At 36.0% G+C, this 15830-nt stretch overlaps 1 protein-coding gene across 1 annotated transcript in view; it reads right to left on the reverse strand.

The window, feature by feature from the left end:
- The window catches only part of LOC107701690 (death-associated protein 1-like), a 17680-nt gene extending 4599 nt beyond the window's left edge, over positions 1–13081 (reverse strand). The window contains exons 1-3 of the mRNA XM_016503762.1: positions 12862–13081; positions 11563–11659; positions 440–482 (exon numbers count right to left, since the gene is read on the reverse strand). Coding sequence (XP_016359248.1) covers positions 440–482; positions 11563–11659; positions 12862–12916 — 195 coding nt within the window. The 5' untranslated portion in view covers positions 12917–13081. The remainder of the gene's footprint in view (positions 1–439; positions 483–11562; positions 11660–12861) is intronic.
- Positions 13082–15830: the final 2749 nt, after the last annotated feature.

Genomic DNA, 15830 nt, shown 5'->3' on the forward strand with positions numbered 1-15830 from the left:
TTTTTTTTTCCTTGAAAAAAATTTGGCAAGTACTGTTCCTGATATATATCCAAAATAATCGATATTGAATTGAATCGAATTGTGAAATTTGTGTCAAAACCCAGCCCTAATCCTGTCGCTGTGATTTTTTTTCCTCAAAAAGCCATTTGACTGTCTTCTCCTATTTTCTACTCTGTGGGCAGACCAGCTGGTGCATTTATACATCAGTCTCAACTATAGTAGAGAGTAGAATTTAGCCTGATGAACATTAAGGTATCGGTCTTTGGTGCGAACAGATCTTTTGAAAACAGCAGCAGTTGCTCTAGGTTGCTCTGGATGAAGCCAATAGAAAGTTAATAGCACAACTGGTAGAGACCATCAGAACACAAAATGTAGGACCAGAGACAATGTGGCCTTAGATTTAGATGTTAGGATGTAATCAATGGACATGTTTACATACCTTAGTGACAACTCCTGAGACCACAACAGGTAGCTTTGGTGGGCTAGAGATTGAGGGGGGAAAAAGAGTTACAAACAGAAAGCAATGCATTTAAAAAAAAAAAAACATTTAAATATATGTGCTAGTTAATGAAGCATGAACAAAACAGATGACAAAGTGTTTATGAAGCAAACCATTCTCCAATAGCAACTGATTGTAAATAAGCTTGTATATTAATCAGTCTCTGATTTTTTAGGATTATTAATTGTTCCACAGGGAATATGTGAAGGAGAACACAAACAACTCTGTATTCTGATAATGAATAGCACCACTCATATTTTAGAAGGGGGAAAAATCCTTTCGCAGATTCCAGCCAGATTTGGCTCAACAGTGTTGCCTTGTGTCCAGGCCAGAGACACCTTTAAACTGAATTTACTCAGAAGGTAAAGGCCAAAGTTTGTTTGCTGGTAATATGAGTGAAATGAGATGAGGTTTCCAAGCATATAAACCAATTAAAAGCAATGGTTCATAAGAGATCCAATACATGTGAATGTAAATTTAGACAGCAGCTAGTTAGGATGTACATCTGCCGCAACAGTAAGATTTCCTCTTCTTTCATCTAAATCCTCCCCAACTACTTTATTAACTAACTAACTAATTTACACTTTACACTACAGATTTTTAAAATGTGCTTTGAATGCATAGCAAATCCCACTGTATCTCAGATTGACATTCTTGCATTACAGATTTTGAATGCACCTGGATGTTGACTTTTACTTAAATTGCTATATTTCATAATTTAATCAATAATGATTTATTATACTATATTTTAATGTTAATATTTGAAAAGTAAACATTAAAAAAATATACATATTTAATTAAAAATATGCAATTAATAATGACTGAATTACGATTGTTTGAATATGAATATTTAATGAATTATTAATACTGGGATATTAATTATTATAGTAAAGATATATTAAGATATTGTATTGCAGTAGCTATATCACAAAACCCTAAAGATATAGCAATGCTTTATGACAAATCATCAGGGCTATTTATCAGCATCCACAAATACATATTTTATTATTTTATCAATGCCGAGCTGACAGCAGATTGTCGGGCAGTATGAAATCAAAGTGTGAGGCCTGTGCTGATTGGCTGAAGGTCAACAGGCAGCATCATTATGGGCGCAGGAGCTTGAGTAAAATTAAGCTCAATCAGAAACCTGACGCGGCTGTCAGCAGATGCCCTCTACTCCACTAGAACAGTCTGCTGGAAGGAAGCATCTTCTCCATCCGGACATGTATTAGCTACAGCACTGATGGAAACATCATCATATAGATTTCACATTCTGCATGTGTTCCGACATTCACCAGACCACCAATTACAGTGGGATTAGCATGATAATTATTATTCTAATTGTAGCCTAACATGGTATTCAATATCACCGAGTAGTGAAACAAGATAATAAACAAGATACTGCCTAAATAGCTATTTGCATATTGGTTAACATTAACCAATAGGATGCATGGCACTGATGATGGTCAATTCTCAAGGCCTGAATTCACATGTGGAAACTAGGGGGAGTAAACGGAGGGGTCTGACACAAAACCAGGTGCTCCAGGCAGTGGGTAAGGTGCAAAATGGCCTATAAAAATTCCTGAGGGACAGGGAATTTACCGCCACCATCTGAGCACAGAGCAGAAACATGGCTCCAGGCTTGTGCAAGCCATCAGCCTCAGATATGACTCTCATTAATTTTCCAAAGCCAACCGTTTCTCTTAAAGCACTAAATCAGAAGAGAAGGTCAAGAGTGATAACTGACCTTGACAAGAAAAATGGTCTGTTGGAAATAGAATTATAATGTCAAAGAGAAAGTTTGAAGAGTGGCTGATTTCCAGTAGCCCCTGTCAAATACTACAGCATCCGTAGCACATTACACAACCGTTCGCACTCTGCAGGAAACAGAGCTATATAAAGAGACAATTAAATTGTTATCACAGCGTTATCACAACATACTTGAGACTGAACATAAATGAGGGCACTGTGAGAAAGGGCTTCATCGCTAATGCTGTGAAATCCACTATATGTCAGAAGTTTGTGGCTTTCATCTCGGTGAGAAGCCAAGGAAACTCCAAAGATAGTTCAAGACAGTGAGAGAGAGAGAGAGAGAGAGAGACTTACCGAAGGGATAATCTCACTTTGAGGCATAGCAGTGCTGCTCAACCTGTCTCATAGCTTCCTATCTTTTAAAAGAGACAGCTGTATAATCTCAGATTAAATGGACACTCCTTTTTCCATGGGCAAAAATCGTATAAAGCCCCATTTCAAGAAAATGTGAGATTTTGGCATCAGAAGCCAAGTTATTGAAATCGCACTGTGAATGAATTAAAAAAAGCAAGCAGGATTATATTTCTAAACTCTTATAGCTTGTTTAGAATTTGCTGAATGGAAAAGGATGAAAACATAAAAACTGATAAGATAAATGTTATCTATTTCTCTCCTTTGGAGGTAATTCAAAAGCTTATGTTTTGGGATATAATTATTAACCCCAACACTTTGAACTTTCTTTGTGTACAGATTAAGAGTTATCATACATAAAATGTTAATCAGGTGCATGTTTCACCCTAATTCCTTTCTCAGCAATGCCATTCATTACCTGAGGGTGGCAGGCCAGAGACGTTTTAAGTCCTAAAGTGTGTCTAATTTAGGTAAAATCATTGATGGAAAAACACAAGCTGAAATAATGTACAAGGTTAATATGAAAGTCAATACCTGAAATATTTAATTGATCATCTTGAACAAAAACATTAATGTAAACTGAACCTCTACTGGAATTAATGTAAGTGAAAGCCAAGGCAGAATTTTGTTGTGCAGAAGATATGTCTACAATTTATACAGAAGGCAGCAGTGTCCAATGATCCTTCAGAAATCAGAAAAATCCTAATATGCTGATTTGGTGCTCAGTTATCAATTATTATTGACGTTTAATTTTCAATAACAGTTCTAATTATTAATGTTTAAAGTAAACAGTTTTTGCTGCTTAATATTTTTGTGGAAACCATGATGCATTTGTTTCCAGGAAACAACATAGAAAGTTAAAAAAGCATTTATCTGAAATAAATAATTTGTAACATTGTCACTTTTGATCAGTTTAATGTATAGTGAATAAAAGTGTTATTTCATTAATTTTTTAAAATCTTACTTGCCCCAAACATTTGAATTGTAATGTATCGTTGTTTCAAATCAGCATATTAGAATGATTTCTGAAGTATAATGTGACACTGAAGACTGGAGTAATGGCTAGAGTAATCTATGTATCTAAAAATGGGATATATACGATGCTCGTTACAAGTTGGCACAGATGCTCAAAACTTGCTGTCGTCATGGCAACCACGTGGCATAGCTTTTATTTACTGATGAGCTAAATCGGAATGAAACAGCAAAAACCTCTTGTCTGGAGCTGAGGGAATGTGCTGTGCAAACTAAGCAAAATTGGACTGGACCTGAAGCTCTATGCTTAGCCTCTGCAGCAAGCGAGACTGAGTCTCAACATCAACAGAATATAAATAAAATACAGGGGAGGACAGAGGAAAGCACCGGTGAAACAGATCTCAGAGTAGTACACTCTTATTGGAGGCTGAAACCACAATCAAATGAACCAAAATATTTAAAAAACGAACCCAAACTGATATGAGTTTGTTAATGAGAGGTGTTACAATTCTGCTGAGCTTTCTGTGAGGCCTGATGATAGGTTAGAAAAAACACACACAGGTGGGCATGATACGCACACAATAGCACTCTGATGAAAGGCTTGCTATAATTACTATTATCCGATTAAAAAGCACTTCCCTTCTGAAATTAACCAAGGTATGGGGTAAAACGGCATCAGTATCTGTTCCTTTTAATCGTACAACAGTTTGCAGTAGTGAGACTAACCCTTGAGGTTTTTCCTATATTATAAATTCACATCCCTGCTGAAAACCGGTGATGAAAAAAGGAAATGCGTGTTGCCAAAATAAAATACTCACAATTATGACAGATTTTAGGATCCAGTTAGGCAAAAATCTGGATAACGTACAAAAGATCTTTTCTCAAAGCCACTGGGCGGATGGTGAAGTCAGATTTAGACTTTAGTTATGCAGCTCCATGTGTGGTTTGACTGACAGGCAGAACATTTGAAAAGTAACTTCTATGGTAATGAGATAACATAATAGTTATACAGGAATTCTTCCGACACAGCAGTGAGGCAAATTTAAGCAGATTAACTGAAACAACACACCAAGAGCCCATTATTCCAATAGCGTCAGCACACTTCGCTAAACAGTGCAGAGAGGGAAACTAGCATGGAAATAATTGTCATCAAACTGTCAAATTTTTTTTTTTTCATGCTGGTTTATTAAGTCAACACCCCATCTAAATTTTCACCATCGCTTCATCCACAGAGGCAGTGGGATGCGCTTTAGCAGGGGCTGAAATGCAATGTTGTTTCCCCCAGCGCAGTGGATGAAGTTACTGTAAAGTAGGGTTGTGACGGTGAGGAAATTTTCCCACTGGTTAATCGACGTGTGACAAAACCGGTAATACCGGTATCACCGCGGGAGCGGGGGCGTTCCCTCTTTTCCTCGCTTTCCTTCGCTTTTAAATAGCTTGTAAAAGCGGCGTGCACATTTTACTTTCACTTTCAAATAGCGGCAATTCGGAGTAAAGCAATTGTTCGTTTTTAGTTCGTTTGAATTTTCCCTCTTTTCCTCGCTTTCCTTCACTTTTAAATAACTTAAAAGCGCCGTGCGCATTTTACTTTCACTTTTGAATTAGCGGCAGTTTGGCGTCAATCGCTCGAATGCAACAACAAAATACAACGTCAAACTCACTTTAGCGTATATATAAAACATAGAACTTTTATTAACAAAACAAATAAAAATACACCATGCTACTAAATCATAGTCTCTTCCCACTCTTCTTGTCAGTCAGCTTGACTCACTCTCCTTACTGGATAAATTAAATCTGATCTGTGATGCTACTGTCGTTCGGCACGCTGCATTGAGCAGCCGCGTTCAGTTTTTAATTGTAGTGTCTGTTCTTTTACTGAACTAAATGATTTTTATTACTATAAAAAATCAAAACGACGGTGGGGGTCGGTGACGCGGTGGGCAAGTGACGTAACCGGTGTTGCAGCTTAACACCGATATCACCGTCAATCGCGGCAAGCCTACTGTAAAGTGGTCAAAAATTGACTGCAGTGTGTGAGAATAGTCGCAAGCCAGCCTATGAGCTTCTACAAAAACAGCTTCTACTCCAGGGTTCAGCTAATGACCTGAATCTGCCTGCCAGTTACTAGCAATCACACTCCATTTGTTAAACACACTCTTACTGTCTTAGGAAAACTGTTTACAACATCTAAACCGTCGACATACTGGGATGCCCTAATATTCTGACTAATTATTTCTATGAAAACAAACAAAAATCCAGCAAATGTCACAAAATTAGGAATATTTGTTATAAAATGTATGTTAATATTTACCAATTATTACTATATCATTAACACTACTCTTCAATTCAATGGTGTCAATTAATTCCATTGTTCCAAAAAAAAAAAAAAAAAAAAAAAATCCCCTTTGACATTTCACTTTATTGCAGCACCTCTTTTCTCGGTCTGTCTTGAACGTTCTCTGTATTTCATTTTTGGGCGAAAACCTCCTTCCGAAAACCTGTGCAATCACAAATAAAGGGTTTTGGAATCTAATAAAAATATTAAGCAGCAATAAATTTTTTTAACTGTGATAATAATAATAAATGTTTTTGAGCATCAAATCAGCATGTCTGAAGACTGGAGTAATAATGATGCTGAAAAATCAGCTTTGAGTTACAGGAAAAAAATCCATTTTTAAATATATTAAAATAGAACAAAAGTATTTTAAATTGCAATAACATTTCACAACGTTACTGTTGTATTTTTCATCAAATAAATGATGCCTTGATGAGCATAAGAGACTCCAAAAACAAAACAAAAATCTTGCCAACCCCATACTTTTAAACTTTAGTGCATATAATTTTTTTTTTTAGAAACATGTATAAACCTTTTATATACATTTTTAAATAAAACGAATGAAGGCAGTAGCAGCGTAACACTTATTCCAGGAGGCAAATAGTGTTAAATTCTCAAAAAAAAAGAAAAAAAAAAGAACAAAACTTATTTTTTTTACTCACAGCTTAGTACTATTTCATGGCAACTAATCAACTGTTCAGTGAATTCACCCATGTGTCTTCTATTACCCTAAACAAATCAGTCTAAGTCACTGGAGCAACCACCAAACAGCATAATAGTGAGACGGTAAAGGCCCGGGTATACTTCTTTTTCCACGTTCCGCTCCATCTCGTGCACAGCTGTGTCTGCTCATCTTTCAAAGTATACTCAACCACGGATGAACACAGATGGACGAGTTCAACACATGCGCAGTTCCACATAGTGGACTCTAGTGGTCTCAACATTCACCTTGCGTGTGCGTTGCTGTATGTGCAGCATCCGCGGACACTCCCGATGATGAAAATTACATCATGCGGGCAGTTTGCGGACCATTGCGAGAAACAGATGGTTGAAATATACTGTAGGCTCAAGTTGTATGGGGATAGGACAGGGAAGACAGCGGAGGTTCCTGGGTCATGAGCAGGTGGACACATCAAGGAGTGAGCTCACCAGCACATCACATTAGCGTCTCAGACTCATTCCGTTTTGGCCTCTGATCCATCTGAGAAGACTAAATTACATTGACAGGTGGTTCCCAGACAGTGCCACTTGACTTGCTGGGACAAATGTGCAATTTTTCCCATCAGAAGCCACCTGCTTACAGGCCATCTCTCTGATAGCAAAGAACACATGGAGGAAGAGTGACACAGGAGAGTGAATGTGCACATCTGGCACATTCGGCTACTGGACACACTTAAAAATGTATTAATATCTATAATAAAAGATGAAATACAGAGCAGGAACGCTTAATTCTGAAACTCAATTCTGAGAGGGAAGTTCTCACTCCAGAGCTGTTCATAAAGGTTCAATGATCCGCGGCCATGGAAAGCACTAGACTTCATCTGGATCTCACTGAAAACATCTGTGAATTTGTTTATAGGCATGTATGGGAGCATTGTGAAGGAATAATGTTTGAAGAGGACACCACATATAGCTTTCACCAAACAAAACCAACCCAGATGAAGGAAATCGAGTCTAAGATGACTATTAAAGCATATTACTTTGGTCTATTGTTCAGTTTTGGCTCCTTATACCAGGTCTTGTGCATTGGCCTTGTACTACTACTGTACAATTTTCCCCATTCCAGCCTTCTGAAACTAAACTCAGCTGAGACAGGGTCACAGAGGTCCTAATTTAATTCCACAGCACTTTCTGAGGATGTATTGTGAAGGATTTTGTTTCAGTCTCTCCCTGTTGTTGAGTTTCTATTTGCAACTATTGTCATGCATTTTGTCCATGTCTGGTACATTATTGGCAAATTCTTTTTCTTTTGACTCACTAAATGCGTGTCAGACGCATTATTCAGCATAATGACTCACTTTTGCGGATGGATTATTGTGTTTAGTTATGTGTGTCCCCCACATGCATACATTGAGGGCCACAAGTAGCATGGTGGATCAGATGAGAAAATGTCTCCTTGGATGTTAAATGCAATTTGATTATCTATACATTTCTAAAATTAGGGTAGGATAGTTCTGTTTTTCTACTGGCCCTTAATACTAACATTAATATTAACTCTGAGCTGTTCCCATGTCCTTTGATTTGGAATTATGAGTTTCTATGGCAACACTATTAATGCCAAAATGAATCTGTGTAATTTGAGTAATCAGTAGCCAAAAACACAATATAACAAGTATCTTTTTTGCACATGCATTACTATTAAACTTACATTAGTAAATTATTCATCTCTGTTCTAATCATAAGATTCTAATGATCTGTTCTTTCATCAGATTATTCTTGCATTATTTTGACATCATCAGCAGTCAATTTAAGAATTATTAAACAGAAATATTACTACAGAATTTTACTACTCAAGTCGCTGCCACTTTGAGTGTTTCTGCATGACACTACAGCAGTCAGAAGGTACAAGTCAGAGCAGCTTTTGAGTTTACAGGTTGTAATTATGAGTTCTACGAGGATGTGAACACTTTTTACAAGTCAGAATCTAATTTTGTTAAATCCGTTATGGTGTGAATGCACAATTTTTGCTCAGCTATTCTATTGTAAACATATTGTATGCAGTTACATAAATAATACAGAAACATACAGAAAAGTTTTGAACAAATTTAAATCAATGAAATGTATTACATTTTGATTTAGATATGAGAAATTTAAATTTAATTACAACAAATAGCTAATATAATAAATTCAGTAAATTAATTCAGTTTGCATTCACTTGAAAAATGTAAAAAAAAAAAAAGTCGATATTTTTATATTAATATTAAATATATAGGAAAGGAATTTCTTCAAGAAGATTTTTGCTGTAATGTTTTGCTCCTGTGTTTTGTGTGTGTTTTTTTTTTGCATATGGAAATCTAAGGGTGATATAACTTTAAATGCTTGAAACTCCTTTGATAAGATTAAAAAAAAAAAAATAAATAAATAAAATTGGGAGTTTTAGGAATCGACACAAGGATAAACAAACATCTATTAATCAGCCAAGCAGGCAAAATAACGGGCCTATAACATACTATTAGTCTATAATTACACCAGAAATAGATTGAATTAACGTATACTAACCAACCACCATAATAACCATGCAAAGAATCTCACTGGTGTCAACAACTAAAACAAGCTTTGGAAAAACATCTGAGCACAAAGAGACTACACAGGAAAATGGCGAGTTTCCTCTTGGCTTGCCAGCGGTGCGAGAAAATGCCAAACCTAATAACGTGGGTGGACGGATCACATTCTAACATCAGTGCATTTCTTGGGAACTGAACGTCTTCCCTGAAATGTCCACTCACGAATGGCTGCCATGTTTCTGAAGGAAAGCCAAAGACATATTAAAGCAGCTTTAAGCTTGTTCGGGAATGATACACCTCGTGGGATTTCCTGCAGCAGGTTGAGTGAGCTGATAAGGGCTCGCTTGCAGATACACTGTAATGGGACGGCTGATCAGTCATCGGGTGGAGGGGACTGCTAACAAAGCCATAATGCCCACCAGAATCAGCAGTCAAACCCTGTGAACACACCTCAGTATTGCTGAAAACAGGTCAGCTATGACACAACACAAAAGCAAAAGAGGAAATCGGAGGACTGTAAAACTTTTGCACTGCACATATGCACTTACGCAACTAACAGCTAGTCAGCTACCTAGCAACAAGCGGAAAACTCAAAGAAAGCTATTTAATCTAAACACACTCAACCAAAATGAAGAAAAAGGAAAAAAAGAACATGTGGGGATATCTGGCTGTTGCCACATTTTCCTAACGGACACACCCAAGATTGTTACATTTAGTTTGCAACCAAAAATTATTGTCATGTGCTGCTCACCAATCCAGAAATTTGTGTAAAGACGACAGTGTGCTGCCATATTCACCTTACATTTACATTTAGTCATTTAGCAGACGCTTTTATCCAAAGCGACTTACAATTGGGGGATACATAAAGCGATTCTTCTTAAAGAGGCAAACAGACACAGGAAGTGGTTGTAATACCAAGTTCTTAGACATTGTTCAAATAAGTACAAGCTAGAAAGAGAAGGAATAAATAAAGAGAGAGAATTTTTTTTTTTATGATGAAGTCAAGTAGCTTCGAAAGAGATGGGTTTTCAGCTGTCGCTTGAAAATTGTCAGGGCCTTCACTCTTAGTCAGTGAGAGACAGATGGGCACTAACATAATCATCATCACAATAAATATTTTGGTTTAGTGTGGGCCACTTCAACACAGAACAGAGGGAGTCTAAGCTAAGAAAAACATTTCTTGGTTTAGCAGGAACCTCTCCATGTGCCTGCAGTCACATGGGAATTGCACACCTGTGTCACTGATCAAATGTTCAACTCAGACTTGATGTTGAACCAAGACTTTACAGCCTTTTGATAGCGTTACTACAGTCAAGTAAGAATTGGGCTACTTAGAATTTAGAAGTAGGGCTGCGTGATTAATCACATTAAAAATGACAACGAGATATGGCTTAGTGTAATTATTAAATTGCAAAGGATGCGATTTAACTAAATAAATGTATGTACTGTGTTTCAGCACAGTGTTTTTTTTTTTTTACACGCCAGCAGCTCATGATCTGCTGTTTCAGTGTTAAAAAAAAACACATTTTAATAAATAGAAACTTTGAGAAAATTGAAAATACCTATTTAAAAGTAATTTTTACCTATATTAATATTTTAAAACAGTTTAACATGATATAGACAGGATTTTTATGCTTAAGAGGACATATGTCAAACTGACAAAGTCACTATGACAAAACAATGACTGTACATTATGCAGCTGCTAAGTAAATAAAATAACATGAAATAATGATTTCAGTTTAATTTATTTGATTATGTGAGAAGAGAGAGACTTTAAAGTGTTATGAGGCATGAAACTAGCACAGCTAAGTTTGACAGCAATCAATCACAGTTTAATGTTATCATTCAAAATATCCACCAGCAGAATTCAGCGACTGACCAATCAGAATGAAGTATTCCAGTGACCCGTGCAATAAATAATGGTAAACTTAAATAAAATACTGTTTGTCTTGATAAGAAGCTGGTTATTGCTGGAAATAGTTTATCTGAAAAGGTTTTAAAAGGTTGGTAGAGTGCAGGTAAACAAAAATGAAAGTAAAAACATGAGCACAGAGATACTAGGGAGCTATGAATGTATATATGAGAACTGAAATGTATTTTGATCTTTACTCTCTATTGGAGAAGCATCATAATTATAAGACTTATGAGCCTAGAATCTCTTCAAGTATACTTCATAACTAAAATCAATCAGTAAAAAACAAAGCAATCATGATTCTGACAAGCCTATAGCATAAAATATAGACGACCATGTGCTTCACAAGAAGAAACTGTCTGTCAGTGCACAGGTATATGGTGGAGATCTCCACCATAAAGATGGTGAACTGGTATTGAAATGCATACTGCACTAATGTGAATGTCAGCATACTTACATCTCAGTCTCATATTCTTTACTGTCTTTGTCATTCTTCTCTGGTGCATCATTTGCAGACTGGTGCTTCTGAACTATCCTCATGCCTCCTGCTTTCACTGCCACAAATAAACAAAAACAGTTCAGAGTTTATTTCCAGACACTGGTTGTAAATTAAATTGCATTTATTATACAATGCCATCAAATAACAAATCACAAGCTGCCGTTTTAATGTGCAATCTTATGCTATCTTTTTTTCCCCCTTGGCCTGCTTTTAGGAACTGTACACACATGTTGTTATCTTGATTTCTTGTGTACTTTACACCGGAATGACAGATATGCTGACAGAGTGAAACACCACGCAAAAATCACACAATTACATTGTGAAAGGAAAAATATTTGGATGAAAATCTGTGCCACGTCACATAATCAAATATGGTTGATCTTTAACATACATTGCCTCTTAACTACTCGGGAAGTGCTTGCAAGCTGCATAACACATCAGCTGAATCCTGCACTAGGGAACTTCCATTTCAGGTCTCTCATAAGCATTTGTGTAAACAATGAAAAGCTGACACCAACTTTTACTCGGTTATTGTAGATATGTTTCTTGACACCAACAAAAATCCAGTAACTTTATTCTATTTTTGTCAGAAGCCTTTTTTGCCCATTCTAGCCCTGTCTTATTAACTTATTTATATCCTCTCTGTATATAAAACTTTAATTGCACCCTTTGCGTCAACCCTGTTATCATCATACACCCTCATAGTAAAATGACCCACATCAATTCCTAAAATAATAATAAAAAACTGTTGTTACAACATTATCACCCCTTCAAAACGTGAACCTTTTCAGGAAAAGTATTTTTTTCCCCTTTATTTAAAATTTTGTTAGGGTTGCCTTATTAAATTGTCAACCCTGTTACCATGACTTTGCACAGTAAACAAACAGTACTAAACAATTTTTTCAATTTTATTCAGAACTACATTTCTTTTTATATAAAAACACTGAAAAGTGTCATGGCCCTGAGCACACAATAGAACCAACAACCCTGTAATTTTTTTAAAAGGCATAGCTATACCAATAAACTACTTATATATCAGCATTAACCCGGTATGGCACCTTGCAATTTAATAACATTTTATAAATAAGAGATCCTATGCAATGTCTAAAATCTAAAGTGATGCACTTTATAAAGCACATTTTCCAAATAAAAAGGCGCCCATTGGTGGATTGATCCACTAGACTTCTCAACAGAAAAACAAAAGCAGCAGAAGCAGAAGCAGAAGCAGAAGCAGTAGCAGTAGCACAGATACATTACCAGCAGGAAGATGTCCAGCTTTGGTCTCGATTTTCTCTGTGGGCGGCGATGACATGGTTGCTGTCAAGCGCTTCTTCCAAAGAGTTGCTTCGTTGTCTTCAAAATAAAATCAATCCTTCAGTTTCCTGGCTGAAAAATAACGCACTACTGTCGACTTCGTCAACGTGGCTTTTTCCTGCCCATTGTTTGGCAACGGTGCGTGATGACGCTAGTGGTCGGCTCCAACCAATAGGAGCGTCTATTGAGAAAGGACGTTCCTCCTCTTTACTATGGAAAGCCTAATGGAACATACGAGGAAAATCAGAAAATACAAACCTGCATGCATTTGTAGAAGAGCTGTGTAGCTTTTATTAATAATTTACACCAGCCCACACATCTCCTATTTTAGAAACAGGTGACAGAGAGAGAGAAGAAAATGTAAGTCATCATAATAACAGAACCCATAAAGAAATCAACAGTACAACATTATTTATTTAATCATTTAATTACACAATTTTGATGGTAACATTACTCACCTGTGATGAGGTCCCCAGTCGATGCACTCTTGAGGGCTTTTCATACCTGAAATAGTTAACTCTGGGTCATTCTGAAACTGAAGTAAAATGAATATGTTTCACACTGCTCATAATTTACCCGGGATCAAAAATTGTTCCTGGATATTCATAAAATGACGTTTAACTGTATATTCCTAAACCCAGAACTCTGCCACGTTACCGTTCATATTTGCATATTTGCGGTGTTAGTGTCAGTGATTGGACGAACGCAGCACGTGATGTCTTTACGTAAAGGCTCCAGCGTTTCGCGTTCTTAAATTATTTATTGCTGATTGATTGTACTAGCAAGTTTTCCAGAATAGACATTTTGGACTATAAAGGTAAGAATAAAACGGTCTCTTTTTTACGCCAATTATTACGTTTTACGTCACCATTTGATTTGACACCACTGACCCTAACCCCGCTTCCAAATTACAAGTGTGAAACGTTTCTTCCCCGGAGTTATAAGCGGGTTTATAACGACGAAACCCGGGGTTAAGCGCAGTGTGAAAAGCCATGGTTAAAGTTTAAAGGAAGGCTAAAAATAATGTCTGGGAAATTTAGCAGATATAATATAGAAAAATCTTATCGAACATGGGTTAATTATGTCTGGGAAAACTCTGTTTGCTTTATTCAAAAACTCCTGATAGTGATGTGTTCTTATATGCTGATCACTACGAAATCATTACAGTTGGTATTGCATCAGATGAGACGAGGTTAGATGATGCAAAGCTACAGGAAAGAAAACACATTATTCTAATCAGAAATACAGTGAATGTGATTTTAATGGGAAAAGGGAATCATGTCATTGCACAGTTACACAACACAAGGGGTTCCTCCCATTAAAGGTTTTGGAACGCATATTTGAGATCATTGTCCATTGTCCCATTGTACTTCAAATTAACCCCTGTGTTATTGTGTGCAGAATCATATAGATATCATATCGAAGGGGCCAGAGTTTGGCCCAAGGCTATTCAAGTCAGAAGCTACGATGCAAACACAATTTCTCAGTATCAAGTTTTGTTCTTCACAAGTGCATAAATCAGTTTTTCAATATATAAATCTGAGATGTTTGCCCTATTGCACACTCTGTGCACCCGGCAGATGTTGAGCTGCATTGATGAATTTATACTGAGGTGAATCATGACCACTAGAGGGGAGACTATGCTTTAATAAATGACAGGAGTCTTCATTTTGAAACAAGCCACACAAGCCAGCCTTATGGAATGGCAGCTGGTAAAATAATGCAAAAGGTCATACCTGCATGCCAATCAACATATGATCATTCATTTTGGAGCAGAATTCTGCAATTGTAGCATCAATTGTTATGTAGATTCTGTCCATAGTTGCTAGGTGAAGTATCCCATCATTAAAAGATGTACATCAGTGACTAAAGTCTAGTGTGTTCTAGGATTAATAAAACAATTGTCTTACAGTGCAAGGCAATCAACCCGTTATGGTTTTAGGACCTACAAGCTGATCTGAGCCTGACAGATGCAGTATTTGATCGTTATATATCGCTCACAGGTTGAAGAGCTGAGATATTTGTGCCAATAATGTCTGACTCCATGAATAAGCACTGTGACTTTCACATTGGACGTATCATGGGAGAATGATGGGAGCTTTATGTAACCTTTAGCTTGCATGCTCTAATAAACATAATGTTCTGATTATTATGAAGGACTTTTAGAGATTGAGTTCCTTTGTGACAACCTGTCAAGAAATGTCCACATATAATTTCACCCTCTCCTTATTTTCAGGACATATTCAGCACATTTCCCACCACAATTCTTATTACTGTAATGTCTGGTAATTTCTCTCAGTTTTTTTTTTAATAATTCTTATTACTGTAAGAGTCATTGTTATAGTACAACTATTATTGTGCTAATATTTAAAATGTTTTTTTTTTTAATTAATATTTTCTCGTTTTAAATTAAAAATAGAATGAAATTACATGAAGTTATAAATAAGTTAATGATTTGTTTATTCAAATGTATGTAATTATAAGTTTATACACAATTTAAATTATTACTGTAATGTCTGGTAATTTCTCTCAGTTTTTTTTAAAATAATTCTTATTACTGTAAGAGTCATTGTTATAGTACAACTATTATTGTGCTAATATTTAAAATGTTTTTTTTTTAATTAATATTTTCTCGTTTTAAATTAAAAATAGAATGAAATTACATGAAGTTATAAATAAGTTAATGATTTGTTTATTCAAATGTATGTAATTATAAGTTTATACACAATTTAAAGTATAGTAGCATTTGTTGAAGTGCATTTTTTATTATTGTATTTATGCATTTACATTATCATTGTATTTACATGTAAAAATTGCAGCAAATAAACTGGAAAAAATTGGTGTAGAAGCAATTTTCACTTAGAAATTGCTAGTAGATTTTACACATAATTGCAAAGAAATGGCAAATCACA

This window comes from Sinocyclocheilus anshuiensis, unplaced genomic scaffold (assembly GCF_001515605.1).
Source record: "Sinocyclocheilus anshuiensis isolate Anshui unplaced genomic scaffold, SAMN03320099.WGS_v1.1 scaffold1626, whole genome shotgun sequence".
Classification (NCBI taxonomy): Eukaryota; Metazoa; Chordata; class Actinopteri; order Cypriniformes; family Cyprinidae; genus Sinocyclocheilus; species Sinocyclocheilus anshuiensis.